We start from the raw sequence: 20210 nt of genomic DNA, 5'->3' as shown, positions 1-20210 counted from the left end.
TCTTGCCCTTAAGGAGTAACATTAGGGAAACAGGAGTTACCTATTTGAAACCAGTGTGCCAGGGAAATCTTATAAATATGCATGTTAGATCACAGAGTACAGAGCAGAAATATTACAGGAATTCAGAGAGGGGGAGAAGGTGTTAAGGATGACAGAGGCTTGAAGTTAGACTAAAGCCGTGTTGGGAGTCAGGGAAAAGTTAGGATTTGACAGAAAATGTGACAACCTGGAGATACGTGAGATAAGGAATAAAGCAGATGGTAGAGAAGGACAAGCAGGTTGGACATGGCGGACAAGGTAAACTGGGGCCCTGGTCAGGATCACAGCAGTGAGTGCTACCGCAGGAAGGTGGCTGGGGTGGAGGGAAATGCATCTTGGGTAACTCGCTGGCCAGGAAGTTACCTGGCCCAACCCTCACCTGACCCCAGGCTGCAGCTAGACACTGTGTGTATCCTTCCACAGGTGGCCCCCGTACTCAAGGAGCGCATGGTGAAGGAGGGCTCCATGATGATTAGCTACCAGCCCCATGGGACCCGGGGCAATTTTTTCCGCTTGATCGTGGCCAACCCAGCACTGACCCAGGCCGATATGGACTTCCTCCTCAATGAGCTGGAACGGCTAGGCCAGGACCTCTGAGTCTCCTCCTTTTCACTGCTGGCCTTGACACCTCCTTCATCCCCCACTGGCTCTGTGTAGTCCCTCCCTGTGTTCTCAAGACCAATCTTTTTAGGAAACAGAGTGGCTGTAATAATGTTTGTATCCTTTGACCTGCTAACTCTCCTATTAAATATTTGATATTAGGAGAATGTTTAATAAGCTATAGTATATTCTTATGATGGAATGTTAGGCTGCCTTTAGAATTACGTTTACAAAAAGGGTGTTTATTGATAGGAGAAAAATAATTTTAATATAATGTTGAAAAATCTGGATATAGTACTTTATATATTATAATATCTGAGCTATATTAAAACATACATAGAAAAATATTAATAGTTTTACCTCAGATGGTATTACAGGCAATTTAAAAATTAACTTCTTACTCTGGCCAGTATGACTTGGTTGGGCATTGTCCCATGCACCAAAAGGTTGCCGGTTTGATTCCTGGTAGGGGGTGTGCAGGAGGCAGCCGATTGATGTTATGCTCTCACATGAATGTTCCTCTCTCTCCCTCTCTAAAAAGTAAAAATAAATTTAACTTTTTATGCCTTTTGTGCTCCCTCCTTTTATCATACAATGAATATGCATTACTTTTACAATAGAAAAATAATAAAGTTAAAATTTCAACTATATTATTTTGGTATGATTAGGAGTTTGTTACCTTTCAAGCAAGTAATAGAGAATGCAAATTAATTTTTTTTTTTAAAGGCAGTGAAAGATCCTAAAAATCTTTAGTGGGAGGGGAAAGACCAAAAGTGGAGTCACTCTAAAATTAATCGTACTTTAGTGACATTGAGACAAAATGGACACTGACTGTATCTTGAGACCAGAGCCTTATCCACTTACACTTAAAAATTCTCACCAACTTGGCTGGTGTAGCTCAGTAGTTGAGCATCGACCTATGAACCAGGAGGTCATGATTGGATTCCCGGTCAGGGCACGTGCCCGGGTTGTGGGTTTGATCCCCAGGCAGGCAGTCAATGATTCTCTCTCATCATTGATGTTTTTTATCTCTGAAATCAATAAAAATATATTTTTAAAAATTCTTGCCAACAAAAAAAGAAAAGAAATTTCTTCTGTAATTTAAACAGAAACCAAAAAGAAAAACACACCCAAGAAACCAAGTTAAAAAACAGCAACCAAACCACGGTTACGTCTCCTGTTATTGCTACCGTCCTACATAAAAGTATTCATTTTACACTTACAATTCCGGGCTGGTGTTGCTCAGTCACTTTTTGGGAAAGGCGTTTAGTTACACAAGTTACTGAGGACAAGTGGCAAGTCTACCAGAACTTTCTGTTATTTCCAATTCCTAAAAATAACATTTATGAAAACAATAACATGGCCATGTAAAAGTCATCCAAAGTTATTTTCAAAGGCAAGTAGAAACTGTCCAAACCATAGCAAAAGAACATCCAAGTTGCAGGCCCAATTCTCTTGACCATTTGCGGGGGTTGGTAGGGGAACATTTCTATTAATAAATTAATAATTCCCCTGTAAACTTGTTATTGTTACAAATGGTATTTTAATATCTTCCAAATAATAAAATCATTTTGAGAGTATTAATAATTTGAACTCGAAGCTCTAATCTTAAAGAGGTCTATAGTCCTAGCTGGTTTGGCTCAGTGGATAGAGCATCGGCCTGTGGACCGAAGGATCCCCGGTTCGATTCTGGTCAAGGACACATACCTCGGTTGCAGGCTCCTCCTGGCCCAGGCCCTGGTCAGTACAGGATGCAACCAATCGATGTGTTTCTCTCACATCGATGTTTCTGTCTTTCCCTCTCTCTTCCACTCTCTCTAAAATCAATGGGAAAATATTCTTGGGTGAGGATTAAAAAGAAAGGTCTATATATCTACAAAATGTCTGAAATATAGTAAAAGGGAAAAAAGCATACGAAAAAAAAATCCTTATTTTCAACTCAAAGCAAAGCCAGAAAGCAAAAATAAAAACAAAATCTTCAAATTCCTTGAATCATCTCCGTTTGGTAAATATTTTTAAGAGAAGGAAGGTCGAAAAGACAGGTCATAAAATCAGCTAATCACCTATTTTTCTCCAGCTTTATAAAACTGATGCTTCTTTTTCTCTGTTCCCAAAATTCACCCTCGGAATCTGTGGATGTGATACCACAGCCCCTCTTTTGCTCCCTGTCTCCCATGGACATTCACTGAGCTCCAGCTCTGTGTAGCTCTTTGCTCTTCCTCCAAAGAGCTTAAGACTTAAGCAGTCACCCTCAAGCGAGGCACATCCCTGCTCAGGGGCCTTGGCACCTGATGTCCATCCCCTTTTGCCCCTGTTCACTCATCTGCATGGTTTGCTCCCTTGTTGCCTTTAGGTTTTTGTTCTGACATCACATCCTGAATGAAACCTCCCTTGAATATTCTACTTAAAATACATCTTCACCCTCTATTTTTGCCCTTACTAATTCCCTCACCTGTCCTGTTTTTCTCCATGGCCTGGATACGCATCGGGCATACTCTATCTTTCAGTTATTTTCTGTCTCACCCAACTAAAATGTAAGCTCTGGGAGCAGAGATTTTGTATCACTGCCTCCTAAAATGGAGTCCAGTCCTTACTGGTGGGTAAAGTTGAGTGACTGTTTAATGAATTCCAGGTACTGTTGACTTGCTCTCAGTCACACAACTTTAAAGTGGTGGGGTCAAAGCCAAGCTCAGACTATCTTCCTCTGGCTCGTCACCATGGACCTAGCCTGCTCCTGCCTCCTGCATGTCCCTTACGGGGGTGTATGTCATTCATTGGTGTGAGTGTTAGGGACTTTTATTAATCATATGCTGTGGATTTACTGCTTATGGGAAGGATGAAGCAGCTTTACCCACCCATCTTGCCCTTGGCCCAGGGGAACTGTATTTCCATCACACAGGAAACAAGGTCATTGGGAACACCTGGGCTGGCTGCAATGTTGGAGTGGTGTTGTGCGGGGTTTTTTTGTTTGTTTGTTTTTAAAGCGGTCAAAGTGTTCAAGAGGCCTCCCCGCCTGTCTAACAAGGAAGACGGTGCCTGCACAGGGAAGCAGGCCAGCAGGTAGGGAGTGAAAAGCTGGGCGGGGCACCTGTGCTGGGGCAGCGCTCAGAAAGTGGATGAAAGGGAGCGAGCAGCAGGAAGTCAGGACTGGACTGGATACTTGTTCTTGTGTACCCTCGGTCCTCATTTGGCTATTCCTCTTCTGCTTATGTACCTTTAAAAAACCTTCTTATTTTGAAACTTACAAAAATTTGCAAGAATAGTTGCAGAGAACTTCCATACTCTTTACGTAAACTGATAGATTCTTCACGTTTTGACAAGCTTTATCGTGATATTTGTGCTATAATTTATTTTTTCTGATCCATTTGAGTCGATTGCATACATTATGCCCCTTTATTTCTTAACGCTCTAGTGTGTGTTACCTCAGAACGAGAATATTATCTTCAATAACAACAGCACAATGGCCAAATTCAGGAAATTTAACACAGACACCACACTCTAAAGTCCATATCCTAAAATTTGTCAGTTGTCTCAATAATGCCCTTCGTGGCATTTCCCCCTTCAGTTCCAGATCCCAGCTCGGGATCATGTATTGCATTTTGTTGCCATGTCTTGTTGTCTCCTTTAATTAAAATAATTTCTCAGCTATTCTTTGTCATTAGTGGTATTGACGCTTAAAAAAAATACAGGTCAGTTATTTCATAGACTGTTCATCAGCTTGCTGTTTCCTGATGTTTCCTCATGACTCGATTTAAGGGGTGCATTCTGAGCTGTATTCTGACATGAATCGTGTTTGTCCTTTTCAGAGAAGCACATCAAAGGCCCACAGAGTCCATCTGCTCCTTATTGGTGATGTAATTTGGACGAAGGTCACCATTGGTCAAGATGTTGTCTGGTTTCTCCGCAATATAGATACTATTTCGCCCTTTGCAACTAATAAACAATCTGTGAGGAGACATTTCAAGATTATGCAAATATCCTGCTCCTCTCCATACTTTCCCCACCTAGATTTAGCATCCACTCATGATTCTTGCCCAAGCGAACTTTTATCGTAATGGTTCCTAAGTGGCAATTGTCTAACTCCACTAATCCCTCCACTTTTATTATTTGGCATTTGGCTATAATGAAGAGCCCTCCCTTCTCTTCATTCATTCATTCCTCCATTGATTATCGATATGTTTTATTCAAAAAGTTATAACAATAGGAGCCCGGATAGCTCAGTCGGTAGAGCATCAAAAAGTTATAACACATTTCTATCTTTACTTATTTTAATGCTCAAATTGTTCTAGTTTTGGCCATAGGAAGCCCCTTTAATCTGGCTTCCATCCATATCCTTTTGACATGACTTTAAAAATAATTTTTTTAAAAATATATTTTTTTATTGATTTCAGAGAAGAAGGGAGCGGGAGAGAGATAGAAACATCAATGATGAGAGAGAATCATTGATTGGCTGCCTCCTGCATGTCGCTTACGGGGGATCAAGCCTGCAACCCGGGCATGTGCACTGACCGGGATCGAACTGTGACCTCCTGGTTCATGATGGGTCGAAGCTCAACCACTGAGCTAAAAAAAAAAATAAAAAATTTTAAGCACTGCCTTTCTTCCTGGCATAACAAAAATGCATCAGGACGCTCAACCACTGAGCCACGCTGGCGGGCTAACCAGAAATCTTTTGGTGTAAGAGACAACAGTCCAATCAACTGGGCCATCCGGCCAGGGCAGGACAAACATCTCTTTCCAGAAGTTTGGCTATGATGGGAAGCTGAGAGGTGGGACAGCTTGATGAAGATGTGGGGTGAAGAGAGGGAAAGTTAAAGGGGGACACAATAGAGAAGCATACCGAATGCTGATGGGAGCGATTTGGTAGAGAGGAAATAGCGGGGGTGGTGGCTATTAAAGGGGCTAAGCATTTAAGAAGGTGAGAGGACAGAAAGTGGCCTTTGATGTGAAGAGGTCTAACTAATTCCTCCAGGTGACAAGAGGAAAGTGTAGTAGAGGAGAACTGAGGGGTATGTGTGTTAGGGGGTGATTTGTAGACTTGGAGATGGATGATGGGAGGAGAAAGGAGAAATGAAATAGTTTTTTGGAGAGTGGGACAGGAGGTTAGCAGGATCGTTGGACATGGCTGAAATGCCCATTTGAGGTCTGTGTTCCAGAACAGTGGAGTGTGTGTTCTGTATGGGAGGGGACCTCCAAAGAGCAGAGCAAGGGAGGAGCGAGATGGAAGAGCAGAGCTCCAAATAGCGGAGTATGAAATGCTATGGACACCACAGACCAGTGGCCGCGCAGATTAGAAAGGGTCCCACGGGGAGCATTTTCTCAGTCCATTGAGATTTTGCTTCCCACAAATAGTTAGTTTGGCTCAAATAAACTCATAAAAATAAAAATTAACACACACACACACACAAACAAACAAGAAAGGGGAGTGGGTGTTATATGGGGCAGGAGAGTCTCAGGACAGGCAAGAGTTTTGTAGAGAAAACTGGACAAAATCAAAGGGGTGAAAGGAAGGTGTTTGAGGCAGGAGGGTGGGTGCAGAGTTTGGGGACACAGAAGAGGCAGCAGTGAAGAAACCCGACAGGAAGACAAGGTGGTTCCTGGCCAAGGAGGAGAGCCCAGCTGAAGAGGGTAGCCCCAGAGCAGTCCCTGCCTTGCACGCACACCCCCATTTCAGGCACTTTCCACCTCACATCTCCACTGATCCCAGTGGGTCCTAGGGGGAGGGCTGGGCAGTCCCTCTGCTGCCCTGTGGGTACAAGGGTAAAACAAGGGTACCACAAGGTGAAAGGGGTCTTGAGCATGTGCAAAGGAGTCTAGTCTGACTCATTTCTACTCTAGCTCCACCTAAGAGCATCCTGCTCTGGGCACCTTTGGCCTCTGCCAGCGCCCTCTTCTCAGACCGGGAGCCAGGGGAGCAAAGCGCACATGAGGGCTTTGGTGGAGGAAGGGGCCTGGATGGAGCCCAGTTCTGTATGAGCCTCAGTACAATGAACAGGTTGAAGAATCCAATGTAAAATGAGGAGATGATAGCTTCTGACATGAGATTAATTTCCTGAACTTGAGAAAGGTATACTTCTGAAGAAGGAGGAGGGCTTGGTTAGGTGTATTCTAATGTCTGGTTCCTAGATCACAGCATCAGCATTCCTTGGGAACTGTTAGCAATGCAAATTCTCCCTACCCTGGCCCTAATGAATCAGAAACTCCTGGGGTGAGGTTCAGTCATCTATATGAACCTGGCCTGCAGGTGATTCTCATGAACACTCAAGTTTGAGAACCACTGTTCTTTTTTTATTTTATTTCATTTTAACTATATTTTTATTGATTTCAGAGAGGAAGGGAGAGGAAGAGAGATATAAACATCAGTGATAGGGGAGAATCATTGATTGGCCATCTCCTGCATGCCCCTTACTGGGGATCGAGCCACAATCTGGGCTGTGCACCGGGAATCGAACTATGACCTCCTGCTTCCTAGGTTGATGCTCAACCAGTGGGCTACACCTGCTGGGTGAGAACCACTGTTCTAAAGGAATTTCCACTCCTCTTCAAACCTCTGCCTCTTCTTAGCCATATTGCTGCTGGGTCAGCAGTCAGGATGTGCAAGTGAAAGCACGAACTGGGGGTTGGTAAGGGATGACCGGGGTGGAGACCTGGTAGGGAGCGTCCTCATTCTCACCACACAGGAGCTTGGAGACCAGCTTTGGAGAGCTCCTGAGCAGAGCCAGGACCACAGGGATCCTGGAAGAGCATGACTCAGAGGGCCTTGGCTCTACAGGCATGAGGTCATTATGGATTTCCCTGCCCACCAGCCACCACAGGAACGGAAACACTGAAGAGGTATATGGCAACTTAAAAAATATTAGGACACTTAAAGAAATTCAAGTGGTATACCAAAAAAATATTTTCTGGAACTAAATCATTGTTTTCAACAACAAAAATATCGGTATATGTATTGAAAGAGAGAAGTCTGGTTACTGCCGAGACTCAAATGAGTGGCTTGGAAGAACACATGGAAAAAATATTTCAAAGCACAGGGCAAATAGTGAGGAAAATATGAGACTTGGAGAATAGATCCAGTAGTCCTAACAGTCAAATATATTAGTTCCAAAAGAAAGAAAAGGCATCGATGGAGGAGAGGCAGTGATTTAAAAGTAGAAGAATATGTTGCTGACCTGAAGAAGGATCTCAGTTTGCAGACTGAAAGGCCACAGGGAGATACAAAAAGAAAAAAATATATACCTAAGCATGAAACTCCTGAGTTCCAGATTAAAGAAAAAAAAATTTAATTCATAAACAGAAAGAGCAAGTTATCTAAAAGGGAAAAGAATTAGGTTGGCACAGGACTTTTCATCTGCAACACCGAAAGCTAGAAGTGGGAGCACTGAGAGAAAAGAATGTCTACCCAGCAATCGCACACCCAGCTGAGGCAGCATTTGCCTGCCAGTGCAAAAGAAAGATATTTGAAAACATAAAGGATTCCCATATCTCACCTGATGAAAACACTCAAGAAAAATGTGGCTAGAGAACAGAGAAATCAAGATAGAGGAAGATGAAGAGGAGAAAACAAGCAGTGAAAAACAAACCTGGCAAAATATTATATTGTTGCCCTGGCCAGCATGGTTCAGTGGGTAGAGCATCCGCCTGCACACTGGAGGGTCTTGGGTTCGATTCCGGTCAAGGGCACATACTCCACTCTTGGCCGGGGTATGTGTGGGAGGTAACCAATTGATGTGTCTCTCTCACATTGATGTTTCTCTCTCTCTCTCGCCCTCCCCGTCCCTTCCACTCTCTCTCAAAATCAATGTAAAAAAATATATATCTTCACTCCTTGGATGAGGATGTTCATGGAGATGGATAGATGTCTAATTATATCTAGAACCATAAGTACTTTACTATTTCAGCAAAACCTAGAAATTAGAAGCAGAGTGAGAGGTACGACCTTTCTTATTGGAGTAAAAGTGGAAGAAAATAAAACATCTTAATGGAAGAAGTAAATGGTATATTTTCTGATCATAGTAAAGAACTATATATTTAATTACTAGTGCTGGGAAGGAAGGTAACTATCGAGGGAATGAAAACATAGAGCAGAGTTTCTAAAATGACAGGGAATAGAGGAAATGGATGAATAATTCCAAGTAACGTTGATGCTGTGATTTAGGAAGCACCCATTAGAATACATCAAAACAGCCCTGACTGGTTTGGCTCAGTGGGTAGAGCGTTGGCCTGCGGACTGAAGGGTCCCAGGTTCGATTCCAGTCAAGGGCATGTACCTTGGTTGCGGGCACATCCCTACTAGGGGGTGTGCAGGAGGCAGCTGATCGATGTTTCTCTCTCATCGATGTTTCTAACTCTCTATCCCTCTCTCTTCCTCTCTGTAAAAAAATAAAAATAAATAGAATACATCAAAACAGCAAAAACATGGAATGATTAAAGAACAAACAATAAAATAGAAGAGATGATCTTATTATGGGATATAACTAATTAAAAGAAGTCATAGCCCTAGCTGGTTTGGCTCATGGAGAGAGTGACAGCCTGCAGACCAAAGGTGTCCTGGGTTCGATTTTGGTCAAGGGCATGTACCTCAGTTGTGGGCTCCTTCCTGGCCTGGGCCCTAGTTGGGGCTTGTGCAGGAGGCAACCAATCAATGTGTTTCTCTCACATTGATATTTCTCTCTGTCTTTCCCTCTCTCTTCCACTCTCTCTAAAAATCAATGGAAAAACATCCTCAGGTGAAGATTTAAAAACAAACAAACAAATAAAAATAAAAGAAGTCATAAAGAGAAGGAACAAAGAACAGTATAGAAAACAATGGAAAGACAAGAGATGTAATTCATATCAATAATCATATTAAGTGGAAATGGTCAAAACATCCCTATTAAAAGGCAAGTATTGCCAAAACCGGTTTGGCTCAGTGGATAGAGCATCGGTCTGTGGACTAAAGGGTCCCAGGTTCGATTCCGGTCAAGGGCATGTACATTGGTTGCGGGCACATCCCCGGTAGGAGGTGTGCAGGAGGCAGCTGATCGATGTTTCTCTCTCATCGATGTTTCTAGCTCTCTATCCCTCTCCCTTCCTCTCTGTAAAAAATCAATAAAATATATATTAAAAAAATAAAAAAAATAAAAGGCAAGTATTATCACATGGGATAAAAAAGCAAGACCCACTGGCTGGTTAGCTCAGTTGGTTAGAGCTAATAAAAAAGCAAGACCCAACTATATTCTGCTTATAAGAAACTCATTTTAAATATAAAGACAGCCTAGCCAGTTCGGTTCAATGAATAGAGTGTCAACCTGTAGACTGAAGGGACCCGGGTTCAATTCCTGTCAAGGGCATGTACCTCGGTTGCAGGCTCAATCCCTGGACCTGATTGGGGCACATGCAGGAGGCAACCTATTTATATGTCTCTCTCACATGTTTCTTTCTCTCTGTATCTCCCCCTCCCTTCCACTCTCTCTGGAAATCAATGGAAAAATATCCTTGGGTAAAGAAAAAAAAAAGTGTATATATATATATATATATAGGCAGTGACCATGATGACCAAAATGACCGTTTGACTGGTCACCATGCGGTGCTAGCATAGATGCATAGACACAGGTAAAGTCTATGAGGGAACTAAGAATGAACAAGACAAATGCTTGCCTTCATGGAACTCGCACTGTAAGAAGGTTAGGTCTGGGATGAGAATTCAAAATTGCCACCAGCACAGACCTGAGGAACCGCTTCTCAGAGCGGTCAGAGATACACCCAGTAGCAGACTGGGGGCGTGATTGAAGGGCTGGCACCAATGTGAAGGTGGGCCATTCTGGATTTCCCAGAGGAGCCAATGGCTGCCTAGGAGGCGGAGCTTTTGATGCTGACTGCCATAGAAACTGACCAATCAGAACCTAATCTGGGTGAACTGCGAAGACAGAACCCAAGGTGGGGGTTGAGGAGGGGTTTTAAGGGCAACAGCTGTTTGGTGTAAGGTGTAAGAAAGCAGTTCAATTATTTAATCACCAGTTTGACAGTATAGTGCATATGGCTGGCTATCAGTCCAGATATAGGGGTTATATATTTTTGTCTGACAAGAGCATTTCCTCCTGCTGAAAAAGGCTCCCCGCCTCCCATTTAAGCAATCCTATCCTATATAATCTATCTATACTAATAAAAGCATAATATGCTAATTAGACTGGATCGACCGGCCATCTTCCAGACATCCGACTTCCTTCTGGACAAAGCCATGGTGGTGGGGGCCAAGGCAGAGGCAGTTAGGGGCTATCAGGCTGGCAGGGGAGAGCAGTTGGGGGTGATATCAGGTCTACAGGGGAGGGCAGTTGGGGGTGACCAGGTTGGCAAAGGAGGGCAGTTGGGGGTGACCAGGCCTGCAGGGGAGGGCAGTTGGGGGCATTAGGCAGGCAGGTGAGTGGTTAGGACTCAGTGGTCCTGGATTGCAAGAGGGATGTCTGACTGTGGTATTGGGCCTAAACCAGCAGTCAGACATCCCCCAAGGGGTCCCGGATTGGAGAGGGTGCAGGCTGGGCTGAGAGACACCCTCCTGCCCCCATGCACGAATTTTGTGCACCGGGCCTCTCAAAATGATATAACCACCTCAGAAAACAATTTGTCAGTTTTTTCCAAAGTTAAACATTCACTACCCTGGCCGGTGTAGCTCAGTTGGTTGAGCATTGTACCATGTACCCAGAGGTCTCTGGTTCCATTTGTGGTCAGGACATGTGCCCAGGTTGTGTGCTTGATACCCAGTAAGGGGAGTACAGCAGGCAGCCGATCAATGTTTCTAATCGATGTTTCTCTCTCTCTCCCTTCTTCTTTCTCTCTCTAAACAAGAGAAAAATCAATAAAAAAATATATATTTTTTAAAAGATAAACATACACCTACTGTATGATCCAGCCATTCCACTCCTATGTATTTACCCAAGAAAAATGAAAACATGCATCCACACGAAGACTTATACATAACTACTTCCAGCAGCTTCATTTATAATGGCTTTATTTGAAAACAACACAAATATTCATGGACAGGTAAATAGATAAATTAACTGTGATATAATGGACTACTACTGAGTAATAAAAAGGAATGAATGTAATAATATGAGTGAATCTAAAAATAATTATGTAGAACAAAAGAAGCCAGATAGAAAGAGTATATACTATATGATTCTATTTATATAAAATTCTAGAAAATGCAAACTAATCAAATGTGACAGAAAGCAGATCAGTGATTGCCTGGGGTGGAGATGGACAGGAAAGATTGTAAAATGGACAGGAGAAAACTTTTTGGGGTGATTTATATATTCATTATCTGGATTGTAGTGATGTAGAACTATTTTAAACTTATCAAAATGTATACTTTAAGTTATTTTGTTTATATATATATTAATTATGCCTCAATAAAATTGTTAAAATTTATTAATAAATAACTAGATTATGTATACACATACATTGTCAAATCCATTTTTTAAAATATATTTTATTGATTTTTTACAGAGAGGAAGGGAGAGGGATAGAGAGTTAGAAACATTGATGGGAGAGAAACATCAATCAGCTGCCTCTTGCAGACCTCCTAACTGGGGATGTGCCCGCAACCAAGGTACATGCCCTTGACCGGAATCGAACCTGGGACCTTTCAGTCCGCAGGCCGATGCTCCATCCAGTGAGCCAAACCAGTTAGGGCTCAAATCCATTTTTTAAAGGGACAATCACAATTATTGCTATGATCTTGCAAATACTCCAGCCATTTCACTGGTTACATGACAAACATCAATCCTAATGTCTAAGTTATCCAAACTCTTTAAGCTTGTTATTGATACCAACATCAGGTATCATGTATTCCTTCATTTCTTCAGGGATTTAAGGAAAAGGCCAACAGTGTTCAGGGGGGAAAAAGGATTAAGTGATCTTAAACTTCATATGAAGAACATGTTCCCAAAAATATCAAAGGAAAAGAAAAAAAGGAAAGGGGGATTCAGCATATCAGGTATCAGAACATTCTCTAAAGCTTCTGATTTTAAACACTATGGTATTAGGCCCTGGCCTAGTAGCTCAGTTGGTTAGAGCGTTGTCCCACATGCCAAGGTGTGGGATTGATCCCTGGTCAGGGCACATACAAGAATCAACCAATTAATGCAAATGTAAGAACAACAAATTGATGTTTCTCTCTCTCAATAAATAAATAAATAAATTTTAAAAAATTTAAAAAACACTATGGCATTGGGTTAAAAATAGATTCGTGGATATACTATAGAATTCTTTAGTAGATGTCAATATATGTGAGAACTATTTTTAGGTAAAAAACGTCTCCAAGTTTACAAAGTTTAAAATGTCTAAGCAAGCAATGGACCCAGGTCTAGCTAATTCCTAAAATCCTTTATTTTTATTGTTTTCTTTTTTGAGTAGGTAATACTCAAAATACCATTTTGTATGTTACAAAATACAAAAGGGTGAAAACTTTTCCTGTCAACATTTCCTGTTTCCCAGCAACCCTGTGTCTCTCTATGGAGACAAACAATGGAACAAGGCTCTTGTCTGTCCTTCCAAGAATATGCAAATTAGCATATAAATCAAAAGATGCCACTAAGAAAATAAACAACCAAGGAACAAGCTAGGAAAAATATTTATACTACATATATCTGATAAAGGATTCATAACCTGAATATATAAACATACAATTCCAGAAATCAACAACAGAAAGACAACTCAAATTTTTTAAATAGACAAAAGGCTTAAATAGATTCTTTATATAAGATGATACACTAATGGTCAATAAGCACATGAAAGTGTTCAATGCCATTAATCATCAGGAAAATGCAAATTGAAATCGCACTCCACTAAAATAAAAACGGACTAGCAAAAGCAAACATTGGTGGAGTCCTGTGGGTCCAACTAGTACTCTCATACATTGCTGGTGGGAGTGTTAATGATACAACCACATTGGAAAAACGTTTTGCAACTTGTTATAAAGTGAAGCATACATCACCTCCATGACTGGCTTCTTGGTATTTTCCCAAAAGAAATGGAAAAATTTACACACAAAGTATTTGTGCATGAATCTTCACAACGGCCTTATTAGTAATAACCCCAAACTGGAAGCAATCCAAATTTCAGGTAATTTATTAAAATACCACAAGTCATTTATTTATTTACATCACCAGGTAAATAAATAAATGACTTGTGCTATTTTAATAAGTAGAATACTACTGAGCAATAGAAGGTACAAACAATTGATAGGTGCAAAACATAGATTAATCTTAAAAACATATCCAGTGAAACAAGCCATTCATAATGGAGCACATACTGTAGAGTTCCATATATATGAAGTTGTAAAACAAGCAAAACTAATATATGAGAGCAAAAAATCAGAAAGTGGTTGCCTCTTGTTGAGGGGTTGACTATACAATATTACTATTATTGATTTTGAGAGAGAGAGGGAGAAAGAAACATCAATCAGTTCCCTCCACCCTGACCAGGGATGGAACCTGTAACCTTATGGTGGAACCAACCATCTGAACCACACCGGCCAGGGCAAGTTTGTTTTTAATAAATATTTTTTTGTTGATTTCAGAGATGAAGGGAGAGGGAGAGAGAGGTAGAAACATCAATAATGAGAGAGAATCATTGATCGGCTGCCTCCTGCACGTCCCCCACTGGAGATCGAGCCCACAACCTGGGCATGTGCCCTGACTGGGAATCGAACCGTGACCTCCTGTTTTATAAGTTGACGCTCAACCACTGAGCCAAGCCAACTGGGCCAGTGCAAGTTTTGATGATTACATGGGAGTATACAAAATTCACTAAATGAAACAGTTAAGATCTATACATTTTATTGTGTAAAAAAGGGAGAAATTAAGAGATGGAGAAGGGACCCACAGATTAAAGGAAACTTACTTAATTGCAAGGTATAAATTATGATTCAAATAATCAAACTAAAAAGTATGAGAAAATTGGAAATTTGAACACTTATTGCTTATTTGATGAGATAAAGAACTTGCTGCATTTTAAAGACATGATTATATTTAAAAAATAAAACTTGGAAAATGGCAAAATTATAGAAATGGAGAACAGATTAGGGGTTCTCAGGTTCTAAGAGGGAGGTGAGGTAGGAGAGATGTGGGCAGGTATGGGTTAAAAAGAGCAACACCAGGGACCCCTTGTGGTGGAAATGTTCTGTATATTGATTAAATTGTCAGTATCCCTCCCTGACGGGTTTGGCTCAGTGGATAGAGCGTTGGCCTGCGGACTGAAGGGTCCCGGGTTCCATTCCGGTCAAGGGCATGTACCTTGGTTGCGGGCACATCCCCAGTAGGAGGTGTGCAGGAGGCAGCTGATCGATGTTTCTCTCTCATCGATGATTCTAACTCTCTATCCCTCTCCCTCTCTGTAAAAAATCAATAAAATATATTTTTAAAAAAAATTGTCAGTATCCTAGTTGTGATACTGCATACAATTGTGTACAGTTTTGCAATATATTAACATGGAGGGAAGTAAGTAAAGGGTCCATAGGATTTCTCTGTATTATTTCTTACAAGTACATGTGAATCTATATTTCAAAATAAAAAGCTTATCCTATATAATAAAAGGCTAACATGCAAATCGACTGAAAAGTGGAATGACCGGTCACTATAATGCTCACTGACCACCACGGGGCAAATACTCAACGCAGGAGCTGCCCCCAGTGGTCAGTGTGCTCCCACAGCGGGAGCACTGCTCAGCCAGAAGCCAGGCTCAGGGCTGGCAAGCACAGCTCCCGCCTCCACGGCAGTGCTAAGCCGGCAGTTGGACATCCCCCAAGGGCTCCCAGACTGCGAGAGGGCGCAGGCCGGACTGAGGGACCCCCCAAGTGCACGAATCTCGTGCACCAGGCCTCTAGTTTAAAAAATAAAATAAAAATTGCCGAAACCGGTTTGGCTCAGTGGATAGAGCGTCGGCCTGCAGACTGAAGGGTCCCAGGTTCGATTCCGGTCAAGGGCATGTACCTTGGTTGCGGGCACATCCCTGGTGGGGGGGGTGCAGGAGGCAGCTGATCGATGTTTCTCTCTCATCGATGTTTCTAACTCTCTATCCTTCTCCCTTCCTCTCTGTAAAAAATCAATAAAAAATATATTAAAAAAACAATAAAAAATAAAATAAAAATGGAAAATTGTATAGGTTAGTCAGTGAAAATAAACAAAATAAAAAATAAGATATTCATCAGAGCACAGAGGATTTTTAGAGCTATGGAACTACTCTGTATATTATAATGGTGGGTACATGTCAAATTTATTCAAAGCTTCTTGAGGGCATTATGTTAAGTGAAAAAAGTCAGACACAGAAAGACAAATACTGTATGATCTCACTCAAATTTGGAATCTAAAAAGGCCAAACTCATAGAAATAAAAAGTAGAATGTGGTTGCCAGGGGATGGGGATGGGGAAAACAAAGAGATGTTGGTCAAAGGGTACAGACTCCCAGTGGTAAGATGAAAATATTTGGGGGATCTAATGTACTGCATGCTGGCTATAATGAACAATACCATAGTACATACTTCAAAGTTGTTAAGAGAGTAGTTCATAAATGTTATCATCATAGATGCAAAAAAGATGATAATTATGTGAGATGATGGAGGTGTTAAGAAACTAACCTAATTGTGGTAATCATTTCACAATATGTACATGTATCAAATATTCACATAGTATACCTTGAACTTACATGTTATATGTCAATAATATCTTAATAAGTCTGGGGAAAAATTAAAAACAGAAATAAATTAATTTGCCCAAATCCATTGAATGTGCAACAAAAAAGAATGAACCCTAATGTCAACCATGTACTCTGGGTGGTAATGATGTGCCAAGGTAGCTTCCAGTTATAACAAATATACCACTCTGGTGGGGAATGGTGAGAATGGGGGAGGCTGTGTATGTATGGGGGGAAGGACTATATGGGAAATCTCTATTTTTGCTCAATTTTGCTGAGAACCTAAATCTTCTCTACAAAATAGAGTATCGCCGAAACCGGTTTGGCTCAGTGGATAGAGCATTGGCCTGCGGACTGAAGGGTCCCGGGTTCGATTCCGGTCAAGGGCATGTACCTTGCTTGCGGGCACATCCCCAGTAGGGGCTGTGCAAGAGGCAACTGATCGATGATTCTCTCTCATCGATGTTTCTAACTCTCTATCCCTCTCTATTCCTGTCTGTAAAAAATCAATAAAATATATTAAAAAATAAAAAAAATAAAAAAAAATAGAGTATCTCTCTCTCTATATATATATATAAAAGGCTAAGTGACTGACCATCCATCTGACTGTCTGACCAACTGACCTGCCGGTACATATGACGCTCACTGGCAATTTAAAAATAAACGTTGACTTGCGCATGCGTGATGCATATAAAACTCTCACTGGCACCAATTGCATGCGTATATTTCAATCTGTCATTGTCGCTTGTGATTTTGGTTGTTTTTGTTGACATTCAACGTGAACCACATTGCGATTTATTCATCGACCATCTGACCGACTGACCAGCTGGTACATATGACACGCACTGGCAATTTAAAAATAAATGTTGACTCGTGCATGCGCAATACTTATAAAGCTCTTGCTGGCACCAATCGCATGTTTTAATTTTATAATACTACTAGAGGCCCGGTGCATGAAATTCGTGCACGGGGGCGGGAGGGTGTCCCTCAGCCCAGCCTGCACCCTCTCCAATCTGGGAGCCCTCGAGGGATGTCCGTCTGCCCGTTTGGGCCCAATTACAGTGGGATCGGGCCTAAACAGGCAGATGGACATCCCTCTCACAATCCAGGAGTGCTGGCTCCCAACTGCTCACCTGCCTGCCTTCCTAATTGCCCCTAACCGCTTCTGCCTGCCAGCCTGATCACCCCCTAACCACTCCCATGCCAGCCTGATTGATGTCTAACTGCTCCCCTGCCAGCCTGTTTGCCCCCATCTTCCCTCCTCTGCCGGCCTGGTCACCCCTAACTGCCCCCCCCCTGCAGGGTTGATCACCTCCAACTGCCCTCCCTTGCAGGCCTGGTCCCTCTCAACTGTCCTCCCCTGCTGGCCTGGTGCCTCCCAACTGCCCTCCCCTGCTGGCCATCTTGTGGTGGCCATCTTGTGTCCACATGGGGGCAGGATCTTTGACCACATGGGGGCAGCCATATTGTGTGTTGGAGTAATGGTCAATCTGCATATTACTCTTTTATTAGATAGGATAGAGGCCTGGTGCACGGGTGGGGGCCAGCTGGTTTGCCCTGAAGGGTGTCCCGGATCAGGGTGGGGTTCCCTTGGGCATGGGGCAGCCTGGGCAAGGGGCCTGTGGTGGTTTGCAGGCCAGCCATGCCCCCTGGAGACCCATGCAGAGCCCCTGGTATCTGGAATTTATTTACCTTCTACAATTGAAACTTTGTAGCCTGGAGCGGAGCCAAGCCTCCTGCTTGCTCCGTGGCCGGCAACTATTTCTGTTGGGGTTTGTGTATCTTCTATAATTGAAACTTTGTAGCCTTAAGCAGAGGCCTGGGCCGGCCAGGGTGTGCAGAAAGCTTTGCTTCTTCCATTGCCAAGGGCAACCCTAGCCTCCCGCTCTTTCCAGCTCCGTGGCTGCCGCCATTTATGTTTGGATTTGTTTACCTTCTATAGTTGAAACTTTGTAGCCTTGAGTGGAGGCTTAGGCTGGCAAGGGCAGGCAGAAAGCTTGGCTTCCTCTATTGCCTGGGAAACCCAAGCCTCCCTCCTGCTCTCTGTGGCTGTAGCCATCTTGGTTGGGTTTATTTGCATACTCGCTCTGATTGGCTAGTGGGCGTGGCTGGTGGGCATGGCTGGTGGGTGTAGTGGAGTGATGGTTAATTTGCATGTTACTCTTTTATTAGGTAGGATATTATATATACTATTTTGACATGTAATTTTTTGCAGTAATGTAATTACTGCATGAATCGTTCTTCTAATTAATTTCCTTTCAATGTACATGAATCCATGCACTGGGCCACTAGTATAAAAATAAAATATAAACTAAAAATGGTTGGTACACATAGGAAAATATATTCAATTTTTAAAAGTAGTAAGCATAGTCCCAGCTGGTGTGGCTCAGTGATTAGAGTATTGGCCTACACACCGAAGGGTAGCGTGTTTGATTCCTGGTCAAGGACACATACCTGGATTGCAGGTTCGATCCCCAGCCCTGGGATCACATACAGGAGGCAACCAATCATTGTGTCTCTTTCACATCAATGTTTTTTTCTCTCTCTCTCTTTCTCTCCTCCTCCCTCCCTCTCCCTTCCACTCTCTCTATTAAAAAAAAAAATCAATCAATGGAAGTATAATGCAAAATAAAAATACTAGACATAATTTTCTGTTAAAAATAAAAATTTATTTTCTGGTAAAAAGAAATGAATTGACAAAACCCCATATCGGCAAGGGGGTGGGAGATGGGCAGGCAATGTAAGCTTTCTAGAGGAAGTTGGGCAATGTGTATAAAATGTTCCAGTAATTCTGCTTCTAGAACATTCTCCTAGGAAAATGCACAAAGATGTGTGTGTGTGTGTGTGTGTGTGTGTGTGTGTGTGTGTGTGTGTGTATGAAAGTTCATCATAGAATTGTTTTAAAGAGCAAATATTGCAAACAATTAAAATGTATGCAATTAGTTCAATTATAGTATATACACGCAGTACAATGCTATACAATAATTCAAAATGATAAACTAGATCTGTATTATTGACATGAAAATATATTCTCTAGACACTGTTAAAATATGTTTAAAAGTGTCCCCCTCTCTCTTAGGAATCCTGGTTTTTTTGGTTCTCAGTTCCCCTGGAGCTAACACTCCCCTTTCCTAATCCAGATATCTCCCACCACCAGGTTAGGCAAGGAATCTGTGTAGGGAAGACAGAAATGACCCTCTTCTTAGGGTGACCACACAGTCTAGTTTCTGGAGTGGCTTTGAATACAAATATTTTTACCTACTGTCCCCATACAGTCAGGACACTCCTAATTTTAATGTCCATTTTATAGCTGTGGAAACTGAGACTCACAATGTTGAACATTTTGCCTAAGGTCTGTATAGGAGGTTCATGCTGAATGAAAGGAGGCCTACTATGTGCCCTCTCAAAATGTGATAGAGCCCTAGCTGGTTTGGCTCAGTGGATAGAGCGTCAGCCTGTGAACTGAAAGGTCCCAGGTTCGATTCCGGTCAAGGGCACATGCCCAGGTTGTGGGCTCGATCCCCAGTGGGGGACTTGCAGGAGGCAGCCGATCCACGATTCTCTTTCATCATGGATGTTTCCATCTCTCTCTCCCTCTTTCTTCCTCTCTGAAATCAATAAAAATATATTTTTTAAAAATGTGATAGAGGTTGCCAAGAGCAGAAGGGTTAAAGGGTGTGGAAATGAGAGCTGAAGGAGTCAAGGTGGAAGAGGCAGCGAGGCCAGGTTTTGGGGAGAGGGGAGTGGCATAGAGAAGATAAGGCAGGATGTCACCCAAGACCCTCAGCCCCTCCTGACACAAAGTCCTGTCTCTGCAGACACAATTCTTCAATAATGTCTATCAAAAGTGGGCCTTCAGCAAATGATGAATGAATGAATAAACGAATGAATAAAAAGAAACGTGG

General features: G+C 42.2%; 1 protein-coding gene across 8 annotated transcripts in view; it reads left to right on the top strand.

Moving 5' to 3' along the window:
- CSAD (cysteine sulfinic acid decarboxylase) overlaps positions 1–1202 on the top strand; it is a 30537-nt gene extending 29335 nt beyond the window's left edge. For 6 of the 8 annotated variants that reach the window (XM_079774843.1, XM_079774842.1, XM_079774845.1 and 3 more), the window contains one exon: positions 463–1202. In XM_079774843.1, coding sequence (XP_079630969.1) covers positions 463–636 — 174 coding nt within the window. In that variant the 3' untranslated portion in view covers positions 637–1202. The remainder of the gene's footprint in view (positions 1–462) is intronic. The other 2 variants (XM_079774846.1, XM_079774844.1) reach the window with 1 other exon arrangement.
- Positions 1203–20210: the final 19008 nt, after the last annotated feature.

Source organism: Cnephaeus nilssonii (genome assembly GCF_951640355.1).
Source record: "Cnephaeus nilssonii genome assembly, chromosome: 6".
NCBI lineage: Eukaryota > Metazoa > Chordata > Mammalia > Chiroptera > Vespertilionidae > Cnephaeus > Cnephaeus nilssonii.
Note: the sequence above shows the minus strand (reverse complement) of the source record. Positions and strands in the feature narration are given on the sequence as shown.